At 39.8% G+C, this 23,456-nt stretch overlaps 1 protein-coding gene across 5 annotated transcripts in view; it reads left to right on the forward strand.

The window, feature by feature from the left end:
- ECPAS (Ecm29 proteasome adaptor and scaffold) overlaps positions 1-23,456 on the forward strand; it is a 161,563-nt gene that overhangs the window by 132,689 nt on the left and 5,418 nt on the right. For all 5 annotated transcript variants that reach the window (XM_053565955.1, XM_053565937.1, XM_053565964.1 and 2 more), the window contains 11 exons: positions 4,113-4,263; positions 6,216-6,281; positions 7,843-7,932; positions 8,976-9,042; positions 9,884-9,975; positions 10,350-10,416; positions 10,640-10,831; positions 11,564-11,772; positions 12,613-12,656; positions 12,751-12,943; positions 14,470-14,608. In XM_053565955.1, the coding sequence (XP_053421930.1) occupies positions 4,113-4,263; positions 6,216-6,281; positions 7,843-7,932; positions 8,976-9,042; positions 9,884-9,975; positions 10,350-10,416; positions 10,640-10,831; positions 11,564-11,772; positions 12,613-12,656; positions 12,751-12,943; positions 14,470-14,608 (1,310 nt within the window). The remainder of the gene's footprint in view (positions 1-4,112; positions 4,264-6,215; positions 6,282-7,842; positions 7,933-8,975; positions 9,043-9,883; positions 9,976-10,349; positions 10,417-10,639; positions 10,832-11,563; positions 11,773-12,612; positions 12,657-12,750; positions 12,944-14,469; positions 14,609-23,456) is intronic.

Here is a 23,456-nt window from a genome sequence, read left to right on the forward strand (position 1 = left end):
ATTTTGCCAACAGCATGTGCTCACTTGGTCTGTCTGTGTCGCATCTTGGTAATTCTTGTCAATATTTCAGACTTTTTCATTATTATTATTGTTATTATACTTGTGACCTGTGATCAGTGGTCTTTGGTGTTACCATTTTATTGTTTTGGGGTGCCTTGAACTGTACCTACATAATGGCAGGCCTGATGGATAAAAGTGGTGTGTGTTCTGACTTATCCACCAACCAGCCATCCTCCCATCGCTCTTCCTCTCCTTAGTCATCCCTCTTCCTTGAGACATAACAGTATTGAAATTAGGCCATTTAATAACCTTCTGGTGGCTTCTAAGTGTTCAAGTAAAAGGAAGAGTCACATGCCTTCGGTTTAAACCAATGCAAGGAATGATTAAGCTTAGTGAGAAAGGGATGTCAAAAACCACAACAGGCTAAAAACTAGGCCTCTTATACCAAGCAATTAGCCAGGTTATGAATGCAACGGCAAAGTTCTTCGAAGAAACTCATATGACCACATGAATTGATAAGAAAGTGAAACAGCCTTATGGATATGGATAGAAGATCAAACCAGTGACAACATTCCCTTAAGCCAAACCCTAATCCAGAGCAAGCCCTAACTCTTTTTAATTCTATGAAGTCTGAGAGAGATGAGGAAGCTACAGAAGAAAAGTTTGAGACCAGCAGAGACTGGTTTATGCGGTTTAAGGAAAAAGCCGTCTCCATAACATTCAAGTGCAAGGGGAAGCAGCAAGTGCTGATGGAGAAGCTGCAGCAAGTCATCTGTGTCTAGCTGAGATCATTGATGGGGTATAGCTACACCAACTACATTTTACATGTGGATGAAACAGCCTTCTGTCGGAAGGAGATGTTGTCTGGGACTTTCAGAGCTAGAGAGAAGTCAGTGCCTGGTTCCAGATATTCACAGGACAGGCTCCTTCTCTTGTTAGAGGCTAACACAGCTGTTTACCTTAGTTCGAGGCTCCTTTACTATTCTCAACATCCTGGGACCCTGCAGAATTTTGCTACATCTGCTCTGCCTGTGCTGTATAAATGGAACAAAGGCTAGATGACAATACATTCATTTATATTATGTTATACTGAACATTTTAAGCCTATTTTTGAGACCTATTTAGAGCAAAAGATTTCTTTCAAAATATTAATGCTCATTGACAATGCTCCTGGTCATACAAGAGCTCTGATAGAGATGTACAAGAACATGAATGTTGTTTTCACACCTGTTAATACAATATCCATCCTGGAAAGGATTCACCTTTCTAGATGCCATTAAGAACATTTGTGATTCATGCGAGGAGGTTCAGGAATTTAGAGGGAGTTGATTCCAACCTTCACAATTTACTTTGAGGGACTCAAGACTTCAGTGGAGGAAGTACATAATTTGTAGGTGTGGAAGTAGCAAGGAAACTAGAATTGCCAGGGGAGCTTGAAGATGTGATCGAATTGCTACAGTCTCAATGATAAAACATGAGGAAAGGCTTTTTTTGGATGAACCAAGAAAATGGCTTCTTGGTGTAGAATTTACTCTTGGTGAAGATGTTGTGATTTTTTCAGGATGAAAAAAGAGCAGCAGCAGGGTTTGAGAGCATTGACTTCAATTTTGAAAGATTCTATAGTGGGTAAAATGGTATCAAACTATGCTACTTGCTACAGAGAGAATCTTTGGTGAAAGGAAGAGGTGACAATATCAATGATAGTTGATGCAACAAATATCATTGCTTTCTTATTTTAAGAAATTGCCACAGACATCCCAACTTTAAGTGTCTACCACCTTGATTGGTCATCAGCCATCACCATTGAGGCAAGACTTTCCATCAGCAAAAAGATTATGACTGCCTGAGGTTCAGATCATGCTTAGCATTTTTAATCATTAAAATATATATTTGTCTGAGATAGAGTCTCACTTTGTTGCCCTCAGCTAGAGTGCAGTGGCATCATCGTAGCTCACTGTAGCCTCCAGCTCCTAGGCTCAAGTGTTCTTCCTACTTCTACCTTCTGAGCAGCTAGGACTATAGGCATGTGCCGCTGCCTGGCTAATTATTATTTTTTAGATTTTATTTTATTTCAAAGTATTATGGGGCTACAAATGTTTCTGGTGACATGGATAGCTCTTGTAATGCTTGAGTCATGGCTGTAAATGTGCCCATCACCAGATAGTGTTCATTATACCTGTTAGGTGGGTTTTCACCCACCCCCGCGCCCCTTCTCACGCTTCCTTCCTGTCCCCTGCTTGATTTCCACTGAATCTTCTTTCTATGCATATTTGTGCTCATTGGTTAGTTCCAATTTAATAGTGAGTACATGTGGTGTTTGCTTTTCCATTTCTTAAGGACTTCACTTAGGATAATGGTTTCCAGGGCCATCCAAATTGTGGCAAAGGCATTAAGTCATCTCTCTTCGTGGCTGATATACATAGACCATATTTTGTTAATTCTCTCATGAATTGATGGGCACTTGGGTTGATTTCACATCTTTGCAGTTGTGAATTGTACTGCAATAAATATTCAAGTACAGGTGTCTTTTTTAAATTTTTTTATTTTTTCCCTTTGTTGCCTAGGCTGGTGTACCTCAGCCTAGGTCACAGCAGCCTCAAATTCTTGGGCTCAGCCTCCTGAGTAGCTGGGACTACAGGCTTGCATCACCATGCTTGGCCAATTTTTCTATTTTCAGTGGAGATGGGAATCACTCTTACTTAGGTGGTCTCAAACTTCTGAACTCAAACAATCCTTGCGCCTTGGCCTCTGTGAGTGCTAGGATTACAGGCATGAGCTGTACCTGGCTATAGGTGTCTTTTTTTTTTTTAATTTATTTGTTTTTATTAAACCATAGCTGTGTACATTAGTATGATCGTGGGGCACCATACACTTGGTTCATAGATCGTTTGACACATTTTCATCACATTAGTTAACATAGCTTTTGTAGCATTTTCTTAGTTATTTTGCTAAGACTTTTACATTCCACATTTACTAGGATTCATATATACCCTTGTAAGATGCACCGCAGGTGTAATCCCATTAATGCCCCTCCTTCCCCCTCCCTCCTCCCTCCCGTCCCTTTCCCCTTTCTCCCTATTCTTAGGTTGTAACTGGGTCGGTATTGCTGGATCAAATGGTAGGTCTGCTTTTAGTTCTTTATGAAATCTTCATACTGTTTCCTGTAGAGGTTGTACTAATTTGCAGTCCTATTAGCAGTGCAATTTTTCTGTTTTTAGTACAGAGGGGGGTCTCGCTCTTGCTCAGGCTGGTCTTTGAACACCTCAGCTTCCCAAAGTGCTAGGATTATAGGCGTGAGCCACCATGCCCAGTCTAAAGTGTTTTAAAAATTTAAGGTATGTGCAATTTTTTTTTTTTTTTTTTTGAGACAGAGTCTCACTACGACACCCTTGGTAGAGTGCCGTGGCATCACAGCTCATAGCAACCTCTGACTCTTGGGCTTAAGCAATTCTCTTGACTTAGTCTCCCAAGGAGCTGGAACTATTGGCGCCTGCCACAATGCCTGGCTATTTTTTGTTGCAGTTGTCATTGTTGTTTAGCTGACCTGGGCCGGGTTTGAACCCACCAGCCTTGGTGTATGTGGCTGGTGCCGTAACCACTGTGCTATGGGTGCTGAGCCATTATGTACATATTTTTAACGACATAATGCTATAACACACTTAATAGACTACAGGGTAGTGTAAACAAAACTTTTATGCACTGAAAAACAAGAAACTTGATGAGACAACGCCTGTAATATCTCCAAGGTATGCCTGTATAGTCTTTGGGCATTACCATTTTACATACATATATGTGGTTCATTGTTGACCAAAATGTCACTCTGTGGCACATTACTGTGCTTGTGTATATAAAGGAGAGGTATAAATGAAACACAATTGGTAAAATATTGCTAATTGTTGAACAGGATGGAGAGTGCATAAATTTTGTTTAAGCTTCTCTCTGCTTCATTTATGGTTCTCTCCACTTCCATACGTGCTTAAGTGTGTCTATTATAAAAAAAAAAAATAGTGCCAACGTCAGGCTCAGTAACCTTGTGAATATATATTAGAATGAAATAGACTCTTTAGTTTTGTAAAAAGGACTTAGGAGTTGTGTTTTTTGTGTGTTTGCAGTATTAATACCCTTGTGAAGATCAGCAAAAGCGCAGGAGCCATGTTGAAGCCACATGCACCAAAACTCATCCCAGCTCTGCTGGAGTCCTTAAGTGTTTTGGAGCCCCAAGTTCTCAATTATTTGAGCCTCCGGGCTACAGAGCAAGAAAAGGTAAGTTGAATAGCACAGACGTTGGTCACTATCTTGAGGGGAAAGCCCCATTGAGATACTGAGGTCCCCTCCCATGTGATGAAAATGTGTCAAACGGTCTATGAACCAAGTGTATGGTGCCCCATGATCATACTAATGTACACAGCTATGATTTAATAAAAAAAAATAAGATACTGAGGTCCATTTGAATAATCCTTTCAGTGTCTTTAGACAGAGTCCATGGTGTGAAGGATACTCTTACAAGAATCCCCTGTGACTACATGTGCTATTTTATTTGGGGGGAAGGGAATTGTCAGCTCATATACCATTTTGTGAATTGCATGAAAACTATCACTTCCAAAGTATGCGTTAACATTTGCTCAACACAGGTTTTTGTGCATGCGCTAGCTAGGTGCACACATTCAATGTCCTTCGGTGGATTCCCCTGTCCTACAAGAAAAGATTTATGCCTAGACTTTGACATAGTTCAAAATCATTCTGCTTTTCACATACATTGTAGTCACCTACTCTCTGATTATTATTATTTTTTTGAATTGCATATGAAACATTTACCATGCAAAATAAACCAATACAGAAGGGTAGAAAGTGGACCTCTCAGGGCGGCTTCTGTCCCTCACCACAGTATCCCTGAGGATTACCCATTGTTAACAGTTTCTTGTGTCTTTTTTCAAATTCTTTTATAGTTCTAGGCTACAAAGGCAAACAGACACACTAATTTTAAGATGGTATCAGATTGTGAATGTTGTTCAAGTTTTTAAAAAGTTACAAGTACATTATATCTATAGTAGATTTATTTTACTCTTTTTAATACATGGATCATAGTCTACATTGAGGAGAGGTGTGGAGTATCAAAGGTTTTGAGTTGTTTCCCCCCACACAACTGCCAGCATTGCACAACATGAGTCTGATAAGCAAGAATCTCGTTGTTCTAATTAGCACTTCCCTTTGCCAGTGTTCTTTGTGGTCTTCTTTTATTGTATTTTTTCTGTGAATTGTATTTCTATACCAGGCCTGTGTTTCTGTTTGCCTGCTTAATTTTTTTTTTTTAACATTTGTCTTTGTTTATTTGGACTATTAAAGCTCGATTGTGTATGTGTTTCTCTCAATTCACCTTTTTTTTTTTTGCAGTTTTGGCCAAGGTCGGGCTTGAACCTGCCACCCTGGGTATATGGCACCCTACTCCTTGAGCCACAGGCGCTGCCCTCAATTCACCATTTTTAATTTGCCTACACTTTTCTAATAACTTTCTTTTCCCTTTGCCTTTGATATTGCTGTTTACTCTCCATTCATCATTCTTTCTTCTTTCAGCAGTAGACTTGCACATTATGGGATGCCCCTAGGATATTTATTAAGTGTTGAGAATTATGAGACTATAAATTATGGTCCAAACTTTGCAGTCCTAGGCAAGTCACTTCCGTACGCCTTACTTTTCTCCTTTGTTACATCTAGAATTAACCTTCAGCGTAGTTGTTAGACACAAATACCATTATAGATGTGAAGGCTCATTACAAAATTAAAGAGCTTAAATATATAAAAAAATTTTTTTTTGAGACCATTTCTCATTCTTTTGCCCAGGATAGAGTGCCATTATGTGCAGCATCTTAGACACAATTGTTTATAACCTTATACATTCGCTGAGTCAATTCCTTTATCTAGGGGCTGGAGAACTTGAGCACAAGGCAGGATGACTTGGCAGAGCCAGGCTATGTTAATTTCCATTATGTCACTTTCAGAATTCAGCTGTGTTATAGTGAGATGCTGCTTTTCCTGGTAAATTGCTAAGTGCAGGTCAAATAAATTAGAGTTAGTTAAACTTGTGCTTGCCTTTATTATACCTACGGACTATTTTTTATACATTCTTTAGTTTGGAGGTGAGACCCTTTTATGGAAGTGTTTGTGTGTTATTCCTAATTAATTAAATGTCCACAGTGACTTGAATTTGTGTTTTTCAGGCTGCAATGGATAGTGCTCGACTCAGTGCTGCCAAATCCTCTCCGATGATGGAAACGATCAACATGGTGAGTGTCTAAATAATAAAGAGAAAGTTTGTTTGCTTATCTAAAGTAGAATTCTTCAAAGTCTTCAGGCTACAATAAGTGAAGAAGAGACTTAAGGGAGTAGTTTAACAGCTATTCTGACTCTAGGATAGTATAATTTTATAATTTGTTAGTATTCTTTCCTATTATAAGTTGGAATAATTTTCCAAATATTAGAATTAGTTCAGATTTCTGTTACATGGGACAACATATGTCTTGTGGGATGCCAGTGTAGGAAGGTCCAGAGTTTTGCCACTGTGGACACGTCGTTTCAGTCCTAGGAGGGATTTACGGTAAAGAGCTGGGTGGCACTAAAGTCCCTGGAGTCTGGATGAGTCATTGTGTTGTGCAGGCTGTGTAGTGGTTAAGATTGTGAGCCCTTACTAAGCTAATCTGAAAGCTGGACAAGAGAAATAGACATTTTTTAGTGTCTGCTAGGAGGATATTACTAAAATTTGGTTTGAAAATGTATCTTATTTGGATATTGAGAACAAAAATTCTAAAGAAATAGGAACAGTTAGCAAATACCGTTTAGTTATGTACATTAATAGTAGAGTACATGTCATTGCATTTTCAAAAATAAAGACCAGCAATATAGGAAAATTGTTTTAAGAAGCTAACCTACGAGGTGGTTTGGGAGAATCACTGAAGAATGTCAGTTTTAGTCAAGGTTTTTTTTTTTTTTTTTGTAGAGACAGAGTCTCACTGTACTGCCCTCGGGCAGAGTGCCATGGCGTCACAAGGCTCACAGCAACCTCTACTCTTGGGCCTACGCGATTCTCCTGCCTCAGCCTCCCCAGCAGCTGGGACCACAGGCGCCCGCCACAATGCCCGGCTATTTTTTTGTTGCAGTTTGGCTCGGGCTGGGCTCGAACCCGCCACCCTCGGCATATGGGGCCGGCGCCCCACTCACTGAGCCATAGGCGCCGCCCTTTAGTCAAGGTTTTTTTGTACTAAACATGGATTGGTAGAGGGAGTAGGTCCAGAGAAAATAGTTATTTTCTCCTTTACTAAATTGAAGTTTTTCTTTCTTTTTTTTTAAAGAGACAAGATCTCACTTTTTCACCAGGGCTTGAGTGCAGTGGCACAATCATAGCTCACTATAAACTCAGATTACCGGACTCAAAGTGTTCCTTCCACCTCAGCCTCGAGTAGCTAGGATGACAACTCATGCCACCATGCCTTGCTAATGTTTTCTAATTTTTTTGTAGAAGTAAGGGTCTGGCTCGGCTGCTAGGCTGGTTTTGAACTCTTGGGCTCAAGCAGTCCTCTTGCCTTGGCCTCCCAAAGTGCTGGGATTACAGGTGTAGCCACCACGCCAGTCTATTTTGTTTTGTTTTTATTGTTGAACCACTGATGAATGATTTTCCTGTTTGTAGTACGGTGAAGGTTTTAATATGGAATCAGAACAAAATCACACAGTAAGCTTTCAATTCCATGTCAAATCCCATGGGTACATATTTGACAAAGGCAGTTTTTAATTGAAGATATGGTACTGACTTAATTATTTGCTGAGGTTTACTTTATAATTATTTTTCAAAAGTGCCTGCAATACCTTGATGTGTCGGTGCTGGGTGAGCTGGTTCCGAGATTGTGTGAGCTGATCAGAAGTGGTGTGGGTCTTGGAACTAAGGTAAGTGAGTGTTTTTCACAAGAGAAAGTGTTTATTTTTTTTTTAGTTTGTTTACAAAAATATAATAGCTGCCATTTAAAAAATTCATGTTTTCCTACAAAAACCTACTGTTATTATATACTATTTTGTTTCTGATGTTGTGCTGATAACTGAAAATATATGACTGATTCAGGAAATAAACTAATAAACATGGTCCAGTAAATACTGTCTTAATTACTTAGTGGAATAATTTCTGTTCCCTGGTTGCCATGTGCATCTCTCTGGATTCTTGTTCATCGTCAGGTCATGGAAATGTTCATCCAGTTGTCAGGGTTTGATTGTTTTAGGTGGTGATGAGCATTTCTCACAGAGGGACCAGCAGGTATTTGGATATAAAAATGCCTTTCTGTTCAAGATCTTTTCAAGGATCAGGCGTCACCCTTTTTAAAAGAAACGAATAACTCACATCTTTTTCTTGTGACAAAATTAACCTTGGCAAGTATTTTAAAATTCAACAGTTCCAGATCAAGAGAAAGTTAATTTTATCATGCAGAGTTAACTGCTGTCAGTATGTTGGAGTACATCCTTCTGGTCTCTTTACGTATCTTTTGCAGCGTCTTCTCTAAAGGCTGCATGATGCTCTATTGTGTGTAAGATGTAACATCTTAATCCAAGGGACGTCTGAGTTATTTTTAGGTTTTTTTCCTTTAATATTGAACAAAGCATTGTGATGATTATCTTTGGACACCTTGGAAGCTATTGTCTTTGGTTAAATTTCTGAAAATGGAAATTTTAGCTCAATAATGGATAAGACAACATAAATTGTACCAATCTTCTTTCTTTTTCACGGTGTCTAGGATCACCCATCTTCCTGCTGGAGGTCTTGAAAAAAGAATCTTTGAATTACTAGTTTAAAATAGGCGCTTTCTTTTCTCTAGATTGAATCCTGGAGGGGCTGTTAGGGTTCATGCATTTTATGTCATTCAATCTTTAGTACCTGAAACAAATGGCTTAATAGAACATTGTGACCATTAAATTTAGGTGTTTGCCTTTGTGACCCATAGGGCGGCTGTGCCAGTGTCATCGTGTCATTAACTACTCAGTGTCCTCAGGACCTAACACCTTACTCAGGTGAGTTTGTCAAATGATGTGTGGTGATAGGCCATGTCTTGTGTACAAACATTTTTAAAAGGGAAAATAATTATTCAGACATGCTTGTGATGCTGTATGCGTTTTCTCCCTTCTAACACTCCTTCCCATATTTCTTTCTCTGCAGGAGGTGCAGGGTTTATCAAGGCTAGCAATTTTTTTTTTTTTTGAGACAGAGTTTTATTTTGTCACTCTCCGTAGAGTGCGTTGGCATCACAGCTCACAGCAACCTCCAACTCTTGGTCTTAAGCGATTCTCTTGCCTCAGCCTCTGGAGTAGCTGGGACTGCAGGCACCTGCCACAATGCCTGGCTGTTTTTTGGTTGCAGTTGTCATTGTTGTTCAGCAGGCCTGGGCCAGGCTCAAACCCACCAGCTTTGGTATATGTGGCCAGCACCCTACTCACTGGGCTATGGTGCTGAGCCAGGGCTAGCAAATTTTTAGTGTTTTATAAATATTTGATTATTTTTTCATGGCATGAGGAGATAAAAGTATCTGCAATTCAATAGGATTTGTTCACCATTTATAGCAATTTTACATCAGCATGTTTCCCTTCTTAGATTGGCTTCTAGATGGAGGTCAGTGAATTTTGTGTACCTAGCTTTCATTGTGTAACTTTCCCCGTGATATTCTAGATGTAGTTTAATTTTTATATCAAGTGAAAGGAAACAAATGGATAGTACAAATAAAATATTCAAGGGATCTAAACTGCTATGGAGCAAATGAGAACTTAATTACGGGATTGTGTTTGTTTTGGTCCTGAGAAGAGAGCAGCGTATTTAGTCAACCAAGTAGCAGATTTTTTCCCCTTTTATTTCTGGTAGGTAAACTTATGAGTGCTTTGCTTAGTGGCCTGACGGATCGAAACAGTGTGATTCAGAAATCCTGTGCATTCGCCATGGGCCATTTAGTTCGGGTGAGTTGAATTTCTTTCTTTCTTTTTTTTCTTTTTTTTGGAGACAGAGTCTCACTTTGTTGCCCTAAGTAGAGTGCTGTGGTGTCATAGCTCACAGCAACCTCAAACTTTTGGGCTTAAGCTATCCTCTTGCCTCAACCTCCCGAGTAGTTGGGATGACAGGCGTCTGCCACAGCGCTTGGCTATTTTTAGAGATGGGGTCTTGCTCTTGCTCAGGCTGGTCTGGAACATGTGCACTCAGGGCAGTCCACGCGCCTCTGCCTCCCAGAGTGCTAGGATTACAGGTGTGAGCCACTGCACCTCTCCTTGAATTTCTTATTTAGCTTAGTAAAACTCTGATAATTATAAAGAAATGACTATTCTTTATTTTTCAGACATCACGGGATAGTAGCACTGAAAAGCTTCTGCAGAAGCTCACTGGCTGGTATATGGAGAAAGAAGGTACCTTTTTTCCTGGATTTTTATGTCATTTTTAATTTAAATGTTAAGCTAATAAAACAACAAAAATTAGTTCTTATTGTTTGTGATTTTATGTGCTTTGCAAGAAACATTTCTAATTGATTTTACCTATTTGTTTTGCTGTGGTACAGGCTGAGTGATAGTTTATTTAGATCAGTTACTCTTAACATAAATATAAAGAGTTTGGTTTCTTTTGCTTTTTCAGAACCCATCTATAAGACCTCTTGTGCTTTGACTATTCATGCTATTGGACGATACAGCCCTGATGTGTTAAAGAACCATGCCAAAGAAGTCTTGCCTTTGGCATTTTTAGGCATGCATGAAATTGCTGATGAGGAGAAGTCAGAGAAGGAAGAATGCAACTTATGGACTGAAGTGTGGCAGGAAAATGTGCCTGGTTAGTCAGTGGTACCTGTGAATTAAACCTGCTTCTTAGGAACCACAGCAAGAATTTTTTTGTTTGTAATGATTATTCATAAATTCCTCTGTATAGTAGAACCTCTGTAAATGACCACTTAAGGGAATGGTCAACATAAGAAGCTCAACGCAAGGAACTAGGCCTGCAGTACTGATAACATACATGTGGTGCTTGCCAGTCTATGAAAATTAGATCAGTTTACAGAGGTGGTCAAGGTAGAGAGGTGGTCAGCTGTGGAGTTCTACTGTAGCTACTTTCCCAGGACCTTAACAACATGCCTCCCATTTAATTTTAAGCCTGTCCAAATTGCTAAATTTTGGCCAGGCACAGTGGCTCACACCTATAATCCTAGCACTCTGGGAGGCTGAGGAGGGCAGATTGCTTGAGCTCAGGAGTTCAAGACCAGCCTGAGCAATTGTGAGACCCTGTCCCTACAAATACTTGGCATTGTGGTGGGCGCCTGTAGTTCCAGCTAGTCAGGAGCCTGAGGCAAGATGATCACTGTGGCCCAAGAGTTTGAGGTTTCTGTGAGCTATGATGCCACAGCGCTCAACCCTAGGGGGACTGAGTGAGACTCTTGCCTCAAAAAAAAAAAAAGTCCAAATTGCTATATTTTTAGACTTAGGAAAGAAAAATTAACTGATTTTTCTTTCCACTTAAAAGTTGTTCTAAAAAAAAAAAGTTGTTCTAATTTTGCTTTCTATGACCTAGGTTCCTTTGGTGGTATTCGATTATATATGCAAGAGTTGATTACCATTTCCCAGAAGGCTTTGCAGTCTCAGTCCTGGAAAATGAAAGCCCAGGGCGCCATTGCTATGGCATCAATCGCAAAACAGACCAGCTCTCTAGTCCCTCCATATCTGGGAATGATACTGACAGCATTGCTGCAAGGGCTGGCTGGGAGAACATGGGCAGGCAAGGTAAAGGAACCATCCATGGCTAAATAAATTTATGGTATCTGCAAAGAATTCCAGCTTTATCTTTCATTTTCTATAAAAATAAAAAATTTGGTGACTTTGCATGACATTTGGCAACAACCAAATTTTTGGTTAGCAAAAACAATTTCCTAGCCCTTGGGAAGCTTTGTATAAATTTTGTCTGATGAACTATGTTGTTTCAAAGTATAACCCACGTGTCCTTGAATAATGTATTCTAATGCTGGAGATTGATGTATTTATCATATTCAGCCTCTCAAGTTATGTCATAAACCAAGCTGTCACCATTTTGTGCCTGTTGCCCTCATGAACAGATCAGGATTGGGCATATGTGAAATGAGCAGCAAGGTGAGCTGCTTCTAATCCTGGGCCTGAAGATGCCTATCTTTGGAGCCTGTGAATTAGTTACAGTCATTAATAACGGGGCTATAGTAGGGTACTTAGAGCGGGGACTTAGTGGGGGATATGTGGCAACATAAAATGATTTACTTTATGTTGTAAAATTCGGCCGTAACCCATGCAGGACTGATGAAGTAGTACTGGACGAGGAGTCGGACCGAGTTCTAACTGTCTGGCTGATGCTTCTATCTGCAAACCCTTCGTCAGATCAGTTGGCTGGGGCTTTATGCTGTGGCTGTTGTGGGAAGTAAAACTTGGTGGAGGTGCTTATTAAACAGTAAAGTGCATTAAAGATATGGTGACTCTGTTAATTGTTGTTGTCACAGTTGTTAATACAGGTATTCTTGTGGTTTTGTAGTCATAGTTTAGAGAGTGTAAATGACACGCTTGGGCTTCATAGTATTCCCTCATCTTTCTACCCCTTAGGAAGAACTATTGAAAGCCATTGCCTGTGCCGTGACAGCTTGCAGGTAAATGTCCTTTCAATGAAGATGCCATTTCTTCAACTGGGTCTGAGCAGCAGCCTTTATTAACTATTCTGATGCTTTTGTGTGGATCCTGTAGTGCAGAGCTGGAAAAGTCTGTGCCCAGTCAACCCAGCACAAATGAGATTCTTCAGGCTGTTCTGAAGGAGTGCTGCAAAGAGAATCTCAAGTACAAGATGACAGCAATCAGCTGTGCAGCTGATGTCTTGAAGGCCACCAAAGAAGACAGGTTCTCAGAGTTTTCTGACATCGTTATACCTCTCATTAAGAAGGTAATGACCACCTGTATCCTTTCGGGTCTAGTTTATACTTAGAAAAATTTATTTTTCCCTGTGTCCGATTGCGTGTATAGTAGTTTGGTTGCAGGTAGCAGAAAAATTTCAAGATATCATGGCCTCAAACAGGACAGAGGTTTGTCCTGTAGTAGTTGGGAGGCTCATACGGATTTCAGGGATTCAGGCTCTTTGCGGCTCTCAGCACTGCAGTTTCTAGGCTGTGGTCATTGTTTGTAGAGTCCATAGTGGATTTGTGTTCCAGGCAGGCAAGGCAGAGGTGAAGCAGGGATGGAAGGTCACAGCGGGTCTGTCAGTTTCCTCTTAAGAAGCGTTCCTGGAGGCTGGGTGCAGGGGCTCATGCCTGTAATCCCAGCACTCTGGGAGGCTGAGGCAGGTGGATCGCTTGAGCTGAGGAGTTTGAGACCAGCCTGAGCAAGAGTAGAACCCCCCAACCCCACCCCATCTCTACTAAAAAGAAAAAACTATCCAGGCGTGGTGGCACATGCTTGTAGTCTTTGTAGTCTTGGCTACGTGGGAGGCTGAGCAAGAGAATTGCTTCAACCCAGGAGTTTGAGGTTGCTGTGAGCTGTGATGATGCCACTGCACTCTACTCCAGGTGACAGAGTGAGACATAATCTCAAAAAAAAAAAAAAAGAAGATAGCTCCGTAGCTACACCTAGCAGCAGAGGCTAGGAAAGGTAGTTTTCATTCTGGGTGTCTATTTGCCGTCATGGGGAAAGGGGGTGGATTCTATAGCAAATGGACATTTTCTGTCTTGATAAGCTTTGCCTTGCAAGCATCTGCAGAGGCCACACTAGCATCCTGGGATGGAGGAGCTCAGTGTGCCTTGTGGATTGTCTCTGCCATACACTGGGGGACTTTGCTGAAAAGACTTTGGGTTTGGAAAATGGAATATTCATTTTTAAAGGTTTGAGCTCTAGTTCAAAGAGAAAGGGGTATAGTTTACCCGATTATTTGTGAAATGAATTATTTTAAATAGCATTCTTATTTCTTGTGTTGCTACTAATTTGCACTTGTTTTCTTTCAGTAATAAGGCTGTTTATATATTTTCTGTTAAATGCATAATAATAGCATATGGGTTGTGAGACTTGTGTTTTAAGTGATTATGTCCCCACGTAGCCAGGCCAGTTACTTCCCTTGGCCTCTGTTTATCAAGAAAGAGTTTGGATTTATTGTAGATCATTACTGAGTTCCTTCCATCTTTAATTCTCTGATTTTGATGCAGGTTGTCTTATATTATGCTCAAAATATTACATACCCAGTATTTCTCTTTCTGCTTCTGTTTATAAATTCCTTTAAAGTATTTTCCAAATTCATTTAAAGAAATACTATTACTATTACAAATTCTTGTTACAAATGGGAAAACTTATGGTAGAGAATTTACTGTAGCATTTAAGTTTTGGTTAACATCTCATGCTCTTGTAACTGATTGCTTTAATAATATTCTTGTAACTTTAAAGAAGAAATAAATAGTTTGCTTTCTTTTTCTTGATATATCCTAGAACTCACTTGAAAGCATTGGGGTCCGGACAACCAAAAATGAAGATGAGAATGATAAGGAAAAGGAGCTCCAGCTGGAATCTCTGCTGTGTGCCTTTGAAAGCCTGGGAAAAGCCTGGCCCCGAAACGTGGAGACTCAACGTAAGTACTAGAAAGTACATTTGAAGAAGTGCTGTAATCCGAGATTACTTAATAAGAACAGATTTTTGTATGACAGATTATAATTATTGTTTCTTATAGAGCTTCACTGATTAATAGTGAGAATTATCCAACGGGAACTTTACTTCAACATGAGCATATAATCTCCTTGGTCCTTGTCTGTGCTTTCCTGGGTTGCTACAAAAAAGTCTTATAGGTTGGGTGGCCTAAACAGCAGAATTTATTTCTCTCCATTCTGGAGAGTAGGTATCAGTAGATCAGTGCTGATGGGGTTAGTTTCTCAGACTTTTCTCCTTATCTTGTGAATGGCCATCTTGTCTTTACATGGTCTTTTCTCTGTGTCCCAATCATTTCTTCTTTTTTATTTTTATTTATTTATTTTTTTTGTAAAGACAGAGTCTCACTGTACCGCCCTCGGGTAGAGTGCCATGGCGTCACACGGCTCACAGCAACCTCTAACTCTTGGGCTTACGCGATTCTCTTGCCTCAGCCTCCCGAGCAGCTGGGACTACAGGCACCCGCCACAACGCTCGGCTATTTTTTTTTTTGTTGCAGTTTGGCCGGGGCTAGGTTTGAACCCGCCACCCTTGGCATATGGGGCCGGCGCCCTACTCACTGAGGCACAGGCGCTGCCCCAGTCATTTCTTCTTACACAAACCCATTTGACCTCTTTAAAGACCCTGTGTCTCATGCGGTTATAGTTTGAGGTACTAGGCATTAGCAATTTGGGGCAAAGTGGTTTAGCCCATAACAACCAAGATATATTTTATGTATGTATGTATATATATATATATTTTTTTTTTTTTTTTTAACTGTGGTTACTTTTTTTCTTTCTGTGCTTTATCCCTGGAATATTTTGTGTTTTAATAAATTAAAATTTTAAACATCACCAAGCAATGGCTTGATGAATTGCATTCTTTTTTTTATTTTATTGTTAAATCATAGCTGTGTACATTAGTGCAATCAAGGGGTACAATGTACTGGTTTCATATACAATCTGAATATTCCCATCAAACTGTTCAACGTAGCCTTCATGGCATTTTCTTAGTTATTGTATGTAGACATTTGTATTCTGTCTTTAGTAAGTTTCGCCTGTACCCATTCTAAGATGCACCATAGATGTGGTCCCACCCATTAACCCCCCTCCACCCGAACCTCCCCCCTCCCTTTCCCTTCCTTGGCCCTTTCCTCATAGTCTTGTGCTATAGTTGGGTTATACCCTTCATGTGAAAGCTGTAATTTAGCTTCATAGTAGGGCTGAGTACATTGGATATTTTTTCTTCCATTCCTGAGATACTTTGCTAAGAAGAATATGTTCCAGCTCCATCCATGTAAACATGAAAGAGGTAAAGTCTCCATCTTTCCTTAAGGTTGCATAATATTCCATGGTATACATGTACCATAATTTGGTAGTCCATTCGTGGGTTGATGGGCACTTGGGCTCCTTCCATGACTTAGCAATTATGAATTGGCCTGCAATAAACATTCTGGTACAGATGTCTTTGTTATATTGTGATTTTTGGTCTTCTGGGTATAAACCTAGTAAAGGAATTATAGGATCGAATGGCAGGTCTATTTTTAGGTCTCTAAGTATTCTCCAAATGTCCCTCCAGAAGGAATGTATTAGTGTGCATTCCCACCAGCAGTGTAGAAGTGTGCCCTTTTCTCCACATCCACGCCAACATCTCTGGTTTTGTGATTTTGTTATGTGGGCTACACTTACTGGGGTTAGGTGATATCTCAAAGTAGTTTTGATTTGCATTTCTCTGATAATTAAGGATGATGAGCTTTTTTTCATGTGTTTGTAGATTGTGCATCTGTCTTCTTTAGAGAAGTTTCCCTTCAAGTCCCTTGCCCACCCTGAGATGGGATCACGTGGTCTTTTCTTGCTAATACTTTTGAGTTCTCTGTGGATTCTGGTTATTAGACCTTTATCGGAGGTATAACTTGCAAATATTTTCTCCCATTCTGAGGGCTGTCTGCTTGCTTTACATACTATATAGGTTCTTGGCTGTGCAAAAGCTTTTTAGTTTGATTAGGTCCCAGTAGTGTATTTTTGATACTGCTTCAATTGCCTGGGGAGTCCTCCTCATAAAATATTCACCCAGGCCGATTCCTTCAAGAGTTTTCCCTGCACTTTCTTCAAGTATTTTTATAGTTTCATGTCTTAAGTTTAAATCTTTTATCCAGTGAGAGTCTATCTTAGTTAATGGTGAAAGGTGTGGGTCCAGTTTCAGTCTTCTACAGGTTGCAAGCCAGTTCACCCAGCACCATTTCTTAAATAGGGAATCTTTTCCCCACTGAATGTTTTTAATTGGCTTGTCAAAGATCAAATAACAGTAAATAGCTGGATTCATCTCTTGGTTCTCTATTATGTTCCAGACATCTATTTCTCTGTTTTTGTGCCAGTACCATGCTGTTTTGATCACTATGGATTTATAGTACAGTCTCATGTCTGGTAGCGTGATTCCTCCTGCTGTGTTTTTATTGCTGAGTAATGTTTTGGCCATTCGAGTTTTTTTCTGATTCCATATAAAACGAAGTATTATTTTTTCAAGATCTTTAAAATATGACAATGGAGCTTTAATAGGAATTGCATTAAAATTATATATTGCTTTGGGTAGTAGGGACATTTTAACAATGTTGATTCTTCCCAGCCACGAGCATGGTATGTTTTTCCATTTGTTAACATCTTCAGCTATTTCTTTTCTTAAAGTTTCATAGTTCTCTTTGTAGAGATCTTTCACATCCTTTGATAGGTATACTCCCAAATATTTCATCTTCTTTGCACTATTGTGAAAGGAATAGAGTCCTTGACTGTTTTTTCGGCTTGGTTATTGTTGGTATATATAAAGGCTACAGATTAATGGCTGTTGATTTTGTAGCCTGAGACATTGCTGTATTCCTTGATCACTTCTAAAAGTTTTGTAGTAGAATCCCTAGTGTTTTCCAGATATACGATCATATCATCTGTGAAGAGTGAAAGTTTGATCTCTTCTGACCCTAGGTGGATATCATTGATCACCTTTTCTTCCCTAATTGCAATGGCTAAAACTTTCATTACAATGTTAAAGAGCAATGGAGACAATGGGCAGCCTTGCCTGGTTCCTGATCTAAGTGGAAATGATTTCAATTTAACTCTATTCAATACGATATTGGCTGTGGGTTTGCTGTAGATGGCCTCTATGAGTTTCAGAAATGTCCCTTCTATACCAATTTTCTTAAATGTTCTGATCATCAAGGGATGCTGGATATTATCGAGAGCTTTTTCTGCATCAATTGAGAGAATCATATGGTCCTTATTTTTTAGTTTGTTTTTGTGCTGAATTACATTGATAGATTTACATACATTGAACCAGCCTGTAGACCCTGGGATAAATCCCACTTGGTCATGGTGTATAATTTTTTCAATGTGTTGTTGGATTCTGTTTGTGAGAATCTTATGGAGTATTTTAGCATCAATATTCATTAGTGATATTGGTCTATAATTTTCTTTTCCTGTTGGGTCTTTCCTTGATTGGGGAACAAGGTGATGTTTGCTTCGTAGAATGTGTTGGGTAATATTCCTTCTTTTTCTATATTTTGGAAAAGGTTTAGTAATATAGGTGCTATTTCTTCTTTAAAGGTTTGGTAGAATTCTGATGTAAAGCCATCTGGTCCTGGGCTTTTCTTTTTAGGGAGATTTTGTATAGTTGATGCTATTTCAGAACTGTTCAACATTTCCACTTCATTGTGGCTAAGTCTTGGTAGGTGGCGTACTTCCAGGTATTGATTGATTTCTTTCAGATTTTCATATTTCTGAGAGTAGAGTTTTTTGTAGTATTCATTAAGGATTTTTTTAATTTCTGAGGGGTCTGTTGTTATTTCATCGTTACCATTTCTGATTGATGAAATTAGAGATTTTACTCTTTTTTTCCTGGTTAGGTTGGCCAAAGGTTTATCTATTTTATTGATCTTTTCAGAAAACCAAGTTTTGGATTTATTGATCTGTTGCATAATTCTTTTGTTTTCAATTTCATTTAATTCTGCTGTGATTTTGGTTATTTCTTTTCTTCGTTGGGTTTGGGGTTGGAGTGTTCTTCCTTCTCAGTTACTTGAGATGTCCCATTAAGTTATTAACTTCCTCTCTTTCCGTTTTCTTGAGGAAGGCTTGCAGTGCTGTAAATTTCCCTCTTAGGACTGCCTTTGCAGTATCCCAGAGGTTCTGGCAATTCGTGTCTTGATTGTTGTTTTATTCCAAAAATTTGGTGATTTCCTTTTTAAGCTTGTCTATATCCCATCTATCCTTCAGCATAAGGTTGTTTAGCTTCCATGTTTTTGTATAGGTATGCAGGTTCCTGTTGTTATTTAGTTCAACTTTTATTCCATGATGGTCTGAGAAGATGCAAGGAATAATTTCTATTTTTTTAAATTTGCTGAGGTTAGATTTGTGGCCTAGGATGTCGTCAATTTTGGAGTATGTTCCATGGGCTGATGAGAAGAATGTGTATTCAGTTTTGTTGGGATGAAATGTTCTGTAGATGTCTGTTAAGTCCAGATGTTGAATGGTTAAGTTTAAATCTAAAATTTCTTTGCTTAGCTTCTTTTTGGAGGATCTATCCAGCACTACCAAAGGGATGTTAAAATCTGCAACTACTATGGAACTGGAGGAAATCAAGTTGCTCTTGTCTGTTAGAGTTTCTTTTATAAATTGAGGTGCGTTCTGGTTGTGTGCATAAATATTAATAATTGAAATCTCATACTGAGTATTACCTTTAACAAATATGAAGTGTCCATCCTTATCCTTCCTTATTTCGGTTGGTTTAAAGCCTACTGTGTCTGCGAATAGGATTGCAATGCCTGCTTTTTTTCTGCTTTCCATTTGCCTGGAGTATAGATGACCATCCCTTCACCTTGAGTCTATATTTGTCTTTTAATGTAAGATGTGATTCTTGTATGCAGCAGATATCTGGCTTGAGATTTTGTAGCCAGTCAGCCAACCTGTGCCTCTTTAGAGGACAATTTAAACCATTCATATTAATTGAGAATATTGATAAGCCTTTTGAGAGTCCACTGGACATTTTTAATCCTTTTGCAACTGTAGAAGTTGGAATTTGATCAAAATTTTCTGGGTGAGTTTACTTTTGTGGTGGAGGATTACGCTGGTCTTTATGGAGGATAGGTCTGAGAATATCCTGGAGAGCTGGTTTAGTTATGGCAAATTTCTTCAACATGTGAACGTCTTTGAAGTATTTAATTTTTCCATCGTAAATGAAGCTCACGTTAGCTGGGTACAGTATCCTGAGTTGAAAGTTATTTTGTTTTTGGAGATTAAAAGTCGATGACCATCCTCTTCTAGCTTGAAAGGTTTCAGCAGAGAGATCTGCAGTTATTCTAATATTCTTGCCCTTGTAGGTGATGGTTTTCTTTCGTCTGGCTGCTTTCAGAATTTTCTCTTTTATATTAACTTTAGTGAAATTGATTATGATGTGTCTGGGGGATGTCTTATTTGGGTTGAGTCGTGCTGGTGTTCCTACACTGTCTGCTATCTGAATTTCCGAATCTCTTGGCATGTCTGGAAAGTTCTCCTTCATAATCTCGTGGAGAAGAGACTCTGTGCCTTGTGAAGCCACTTTGTTGCTTTCGGGGATCCCTATAAGACAAATACTGGTTTTCTTTGAATTATCCCAGAGCTCTCTGAGAGTGATCTGTTTTTGCCCTCCATTTCTCATCCTCTTTGAGTGTTTGGGAGCATTGAAAGCTTTGTCTTCAATGTCAGAAATCCTTTCTTCTGCTGGCTCCATTCTGTTGCTGAGGGATTCTACTGTGTTTCTCAGATCTTTGAGGGCTGCAACTTCTTGTCTCAATGTGTCAAAATCTTTGGTCATTTGGTCTCTGAATTTGTTAAATTCTTGAGATATCTTTTGGTTTACTGTTTGGAATTCTAATTCTATCTTATTTGCTATCCAGATTCTGAATTCGATTTTTGACATCTCAGCTATTTGTTTGTGCATGGGATCTTGTACTGTGTCTGCCCCATTGATCCTTGGGGGAGTTGATCTACTCTGATAATTCATATTGCCAGAGTTTTTTTGTTGATTTCGCCTCATGATTGTTTTTCCCCATTGCCTCTGGCCGTCCTCAGAGTTGAGGAGGTGTCTCTCCAAGAGTAGACCCCAGCGGGATCACTCTATTGTTGCTGGATCTTTGTAGGGAGTGGCCCTGTGTAGTTCCTCTGGGACTGCCCCAGCCAGAGAGTTCTGGTTGTGGAAGCAGCTCTGGAGTGTGACAAACTCGGATCCAGCAACAGGGCGGGAGGTTGTGCGCAGGGTTCTGGGAGTGCCTGGCACCCAGTGACTTTGGCACAGAGAGCCCAAGGCTCCAGCAGTATCTGGCCAGGAGAGGGGCTCTTTGTAGAGGTAGGGAGGGCTCCAGAGGGCATGTGGCTACCAGAGTCCCTGGCCAGATGAGTGGGTCAGTGTGGAGGCATGGAGAGTACAGGAGGGAGGATGCAGGATTGCATGGCTCCCACAGTTCCTGGTCAGGGCATGTGGAGGCCTGGCGGGCACAGATCGTGGGTCGGGTGTCGTGGCGCAGATCTTATGGAGGTCTGAGTGGCGCCAAGCCCAGGAGTTTGAGGTTGCTATGAGCTGTGATGCCACAGCACTCTACCCAGCGCTACAGCCCAAGGCTCCAGTGTGCCAAAACCGGTCTCCTTCTTCCCCTGAGGGTTAAGGCTGTAAGGCTGCTCAGTCACTAGGTTACTAGCTCCCGCCTGATCCTTTCTCTGCGACCCTGAGGGTGGACCTTGTCAGCGCAGTTCTCTCACAATGGCTCCCTGTGGCCCACAGCTGAACACTATTAGCTCCATCCAGCTCGGCAGTTCAACTGAGTGCCAAGTCCAAAAACACCAAAAACAGTTCACAGGTAAGGACTTTCCTGTTTGCAGTCTCACTGCTGCTGTACTTATAGCTGCCGGCCGGATTAGACTGATCGAACACATGCAGCCACTTGCCAGTTTTCCACTGTTTTTGTCCTTCTCTTGGGGTCCAGAAGTCCCTTGCTGACTCCCTGTATCCTCAAAGGGATGATTAGAGGAAGATGCCACCAGCCAGAGACGCCTGGAGTCTTATCTCCCCAGACTGAGCGTGCTCAGTTGCAGGGACGCTGTTACTTGGCCACCATCTTGCCCCACCCCTCCTATGTAGATATTTCAATTAAAGAAAGACTTCTGTTACTCTTCTTTATGATCACATCTCTATTCTGAGAAATCTACAAAATTTATAATTGGGGTCTCTTTATCTCAAATTTATGAAAGAAGTGAAATCTCTGCTTGACTGAGAAACTCATAACTGTTTACAAGATGAAAATTTCAGAATTGAACATGTATTTCTAAAGAATTTAAACAAATAGTAAGCTTTATTGGAGTAGGATGGAATTAATTTGGACTCCTTTGATAGGGCCTTAACCTTGGGGGAATGCTGTTTTAAGTTTGCCTTGTGTTGGATCCTACAGTGCATCCTGCTGAAAATCTCAATATCTTTGAATGTTATAAAAAGTATTGTTGATTTTTGGTGATTAGATATATCTAATATCAGATGTAAGGTTTTCTTTGAGCTCTATCATCCTTTGTATGAATTTATGTATTTGCTATGTTATAGGAAGGATTGCTCAAAAGGTACAAATTTGTAACCGGTCTTACATTGCAGGTTGCAGTGGAAGTCCTCTTACTCATCACCATTAGCACTATTAACTTGCTTGATAGGTTGAGAATGTAGGGAATTATGTTTAAAAAATGATGCAAATACAAAGCATTTTATTTTAATATAAGAAATGGACATAAACATTTGTTTGCCAGTTTTTGAGCACAGAGTCAAGTCCTTTTCTTTAAAAATTTAACTGTTATATGTTAGTTTCTTATATTTATAGTGTGCCATGTACAGTTTCTGGCTTTTGCTTCTTTAAAATTTAAAGGGGAAGGCTGCGTGTGGTAACTCACGCCTGGAATCCTAACATTCTGGGAGGCCGAGGCAGGTGGATCGTTTGAGTTCATGAGTTCAAGACAAGGCTGAGCAAAAGTGAGACCCTCATCTCTACTAAAAATGAAAAACTGAGGCAAGAGGATCACTGGAGCCTATGAGTTGGAGGTTTCTATGAGCTATGATGCCACAGCACTCTACCCAGGGCGACAAAGTGAGACTCTGTCTCAAAAAAATAAAAATAAAAATAAATAAAATTGAGAAGGAAATGTTAAAGCTTACCGAAGCAATCCAAGTGCAGGATTCTAGATAGATATTTTTTGGTCATTCAGATGTGGAAGTCTTGTTTAAATTGATTTTTTTTTTTTTTTATTGTTTGGGATTCATTGAGGGTATGAATTGATACACACTGATCAGAATTCTAGATTATTACCCCTCTTCCTGTCTTTAAATTTTTTTTTGAGTTCTGCTAAATTCTACAGTGTTTAAAAATAACTCCTTTGTTGAGTTGTCTACATTAGTTAGCATAATACTAATTATATAATTATAATGACAGTTGAAGTTGGCATAATAGTTTTGTGATAAGGTAGTGTTGACTCTTGGTAAACCTACAATTTGCAAAGCTTACTGGTGTGGAGAGGAGTTCCAGGCAGGCTTCCAGAGTTCTTTCTTGGCTGTCATTCAGGGAGTTTTCAAGGGGAAGGGGAGTAGTGAAAGTGTGGTCTCAGTTACACAGAGGATGAGATGGCTTGAAAATTAACAGTTATGTTGTGTGGGAATTTGGTCACCAAGTGACACTGAAATTTTTTTTGAAATTTCATAGCTTTAATTAAAGGCATTTATTTTATTTCTCTTCTCTCTCCTTCCCACCT

The sequence above is a fragment of the Nycticebus coucang genome, chromosome 2 (genome assembly GCF_027406575.1).
Source record: "Nycticebus coucang isolate mNycCou1 chromosome 2, mNycCou1.pri, whole genome shotgun sequence".
Lineage (NCBI taxonomy): Eukaryota > Metazoa > Chordata > Mammalia > Primates > Lorisidae > Nycticebus > Nycticebus coucang.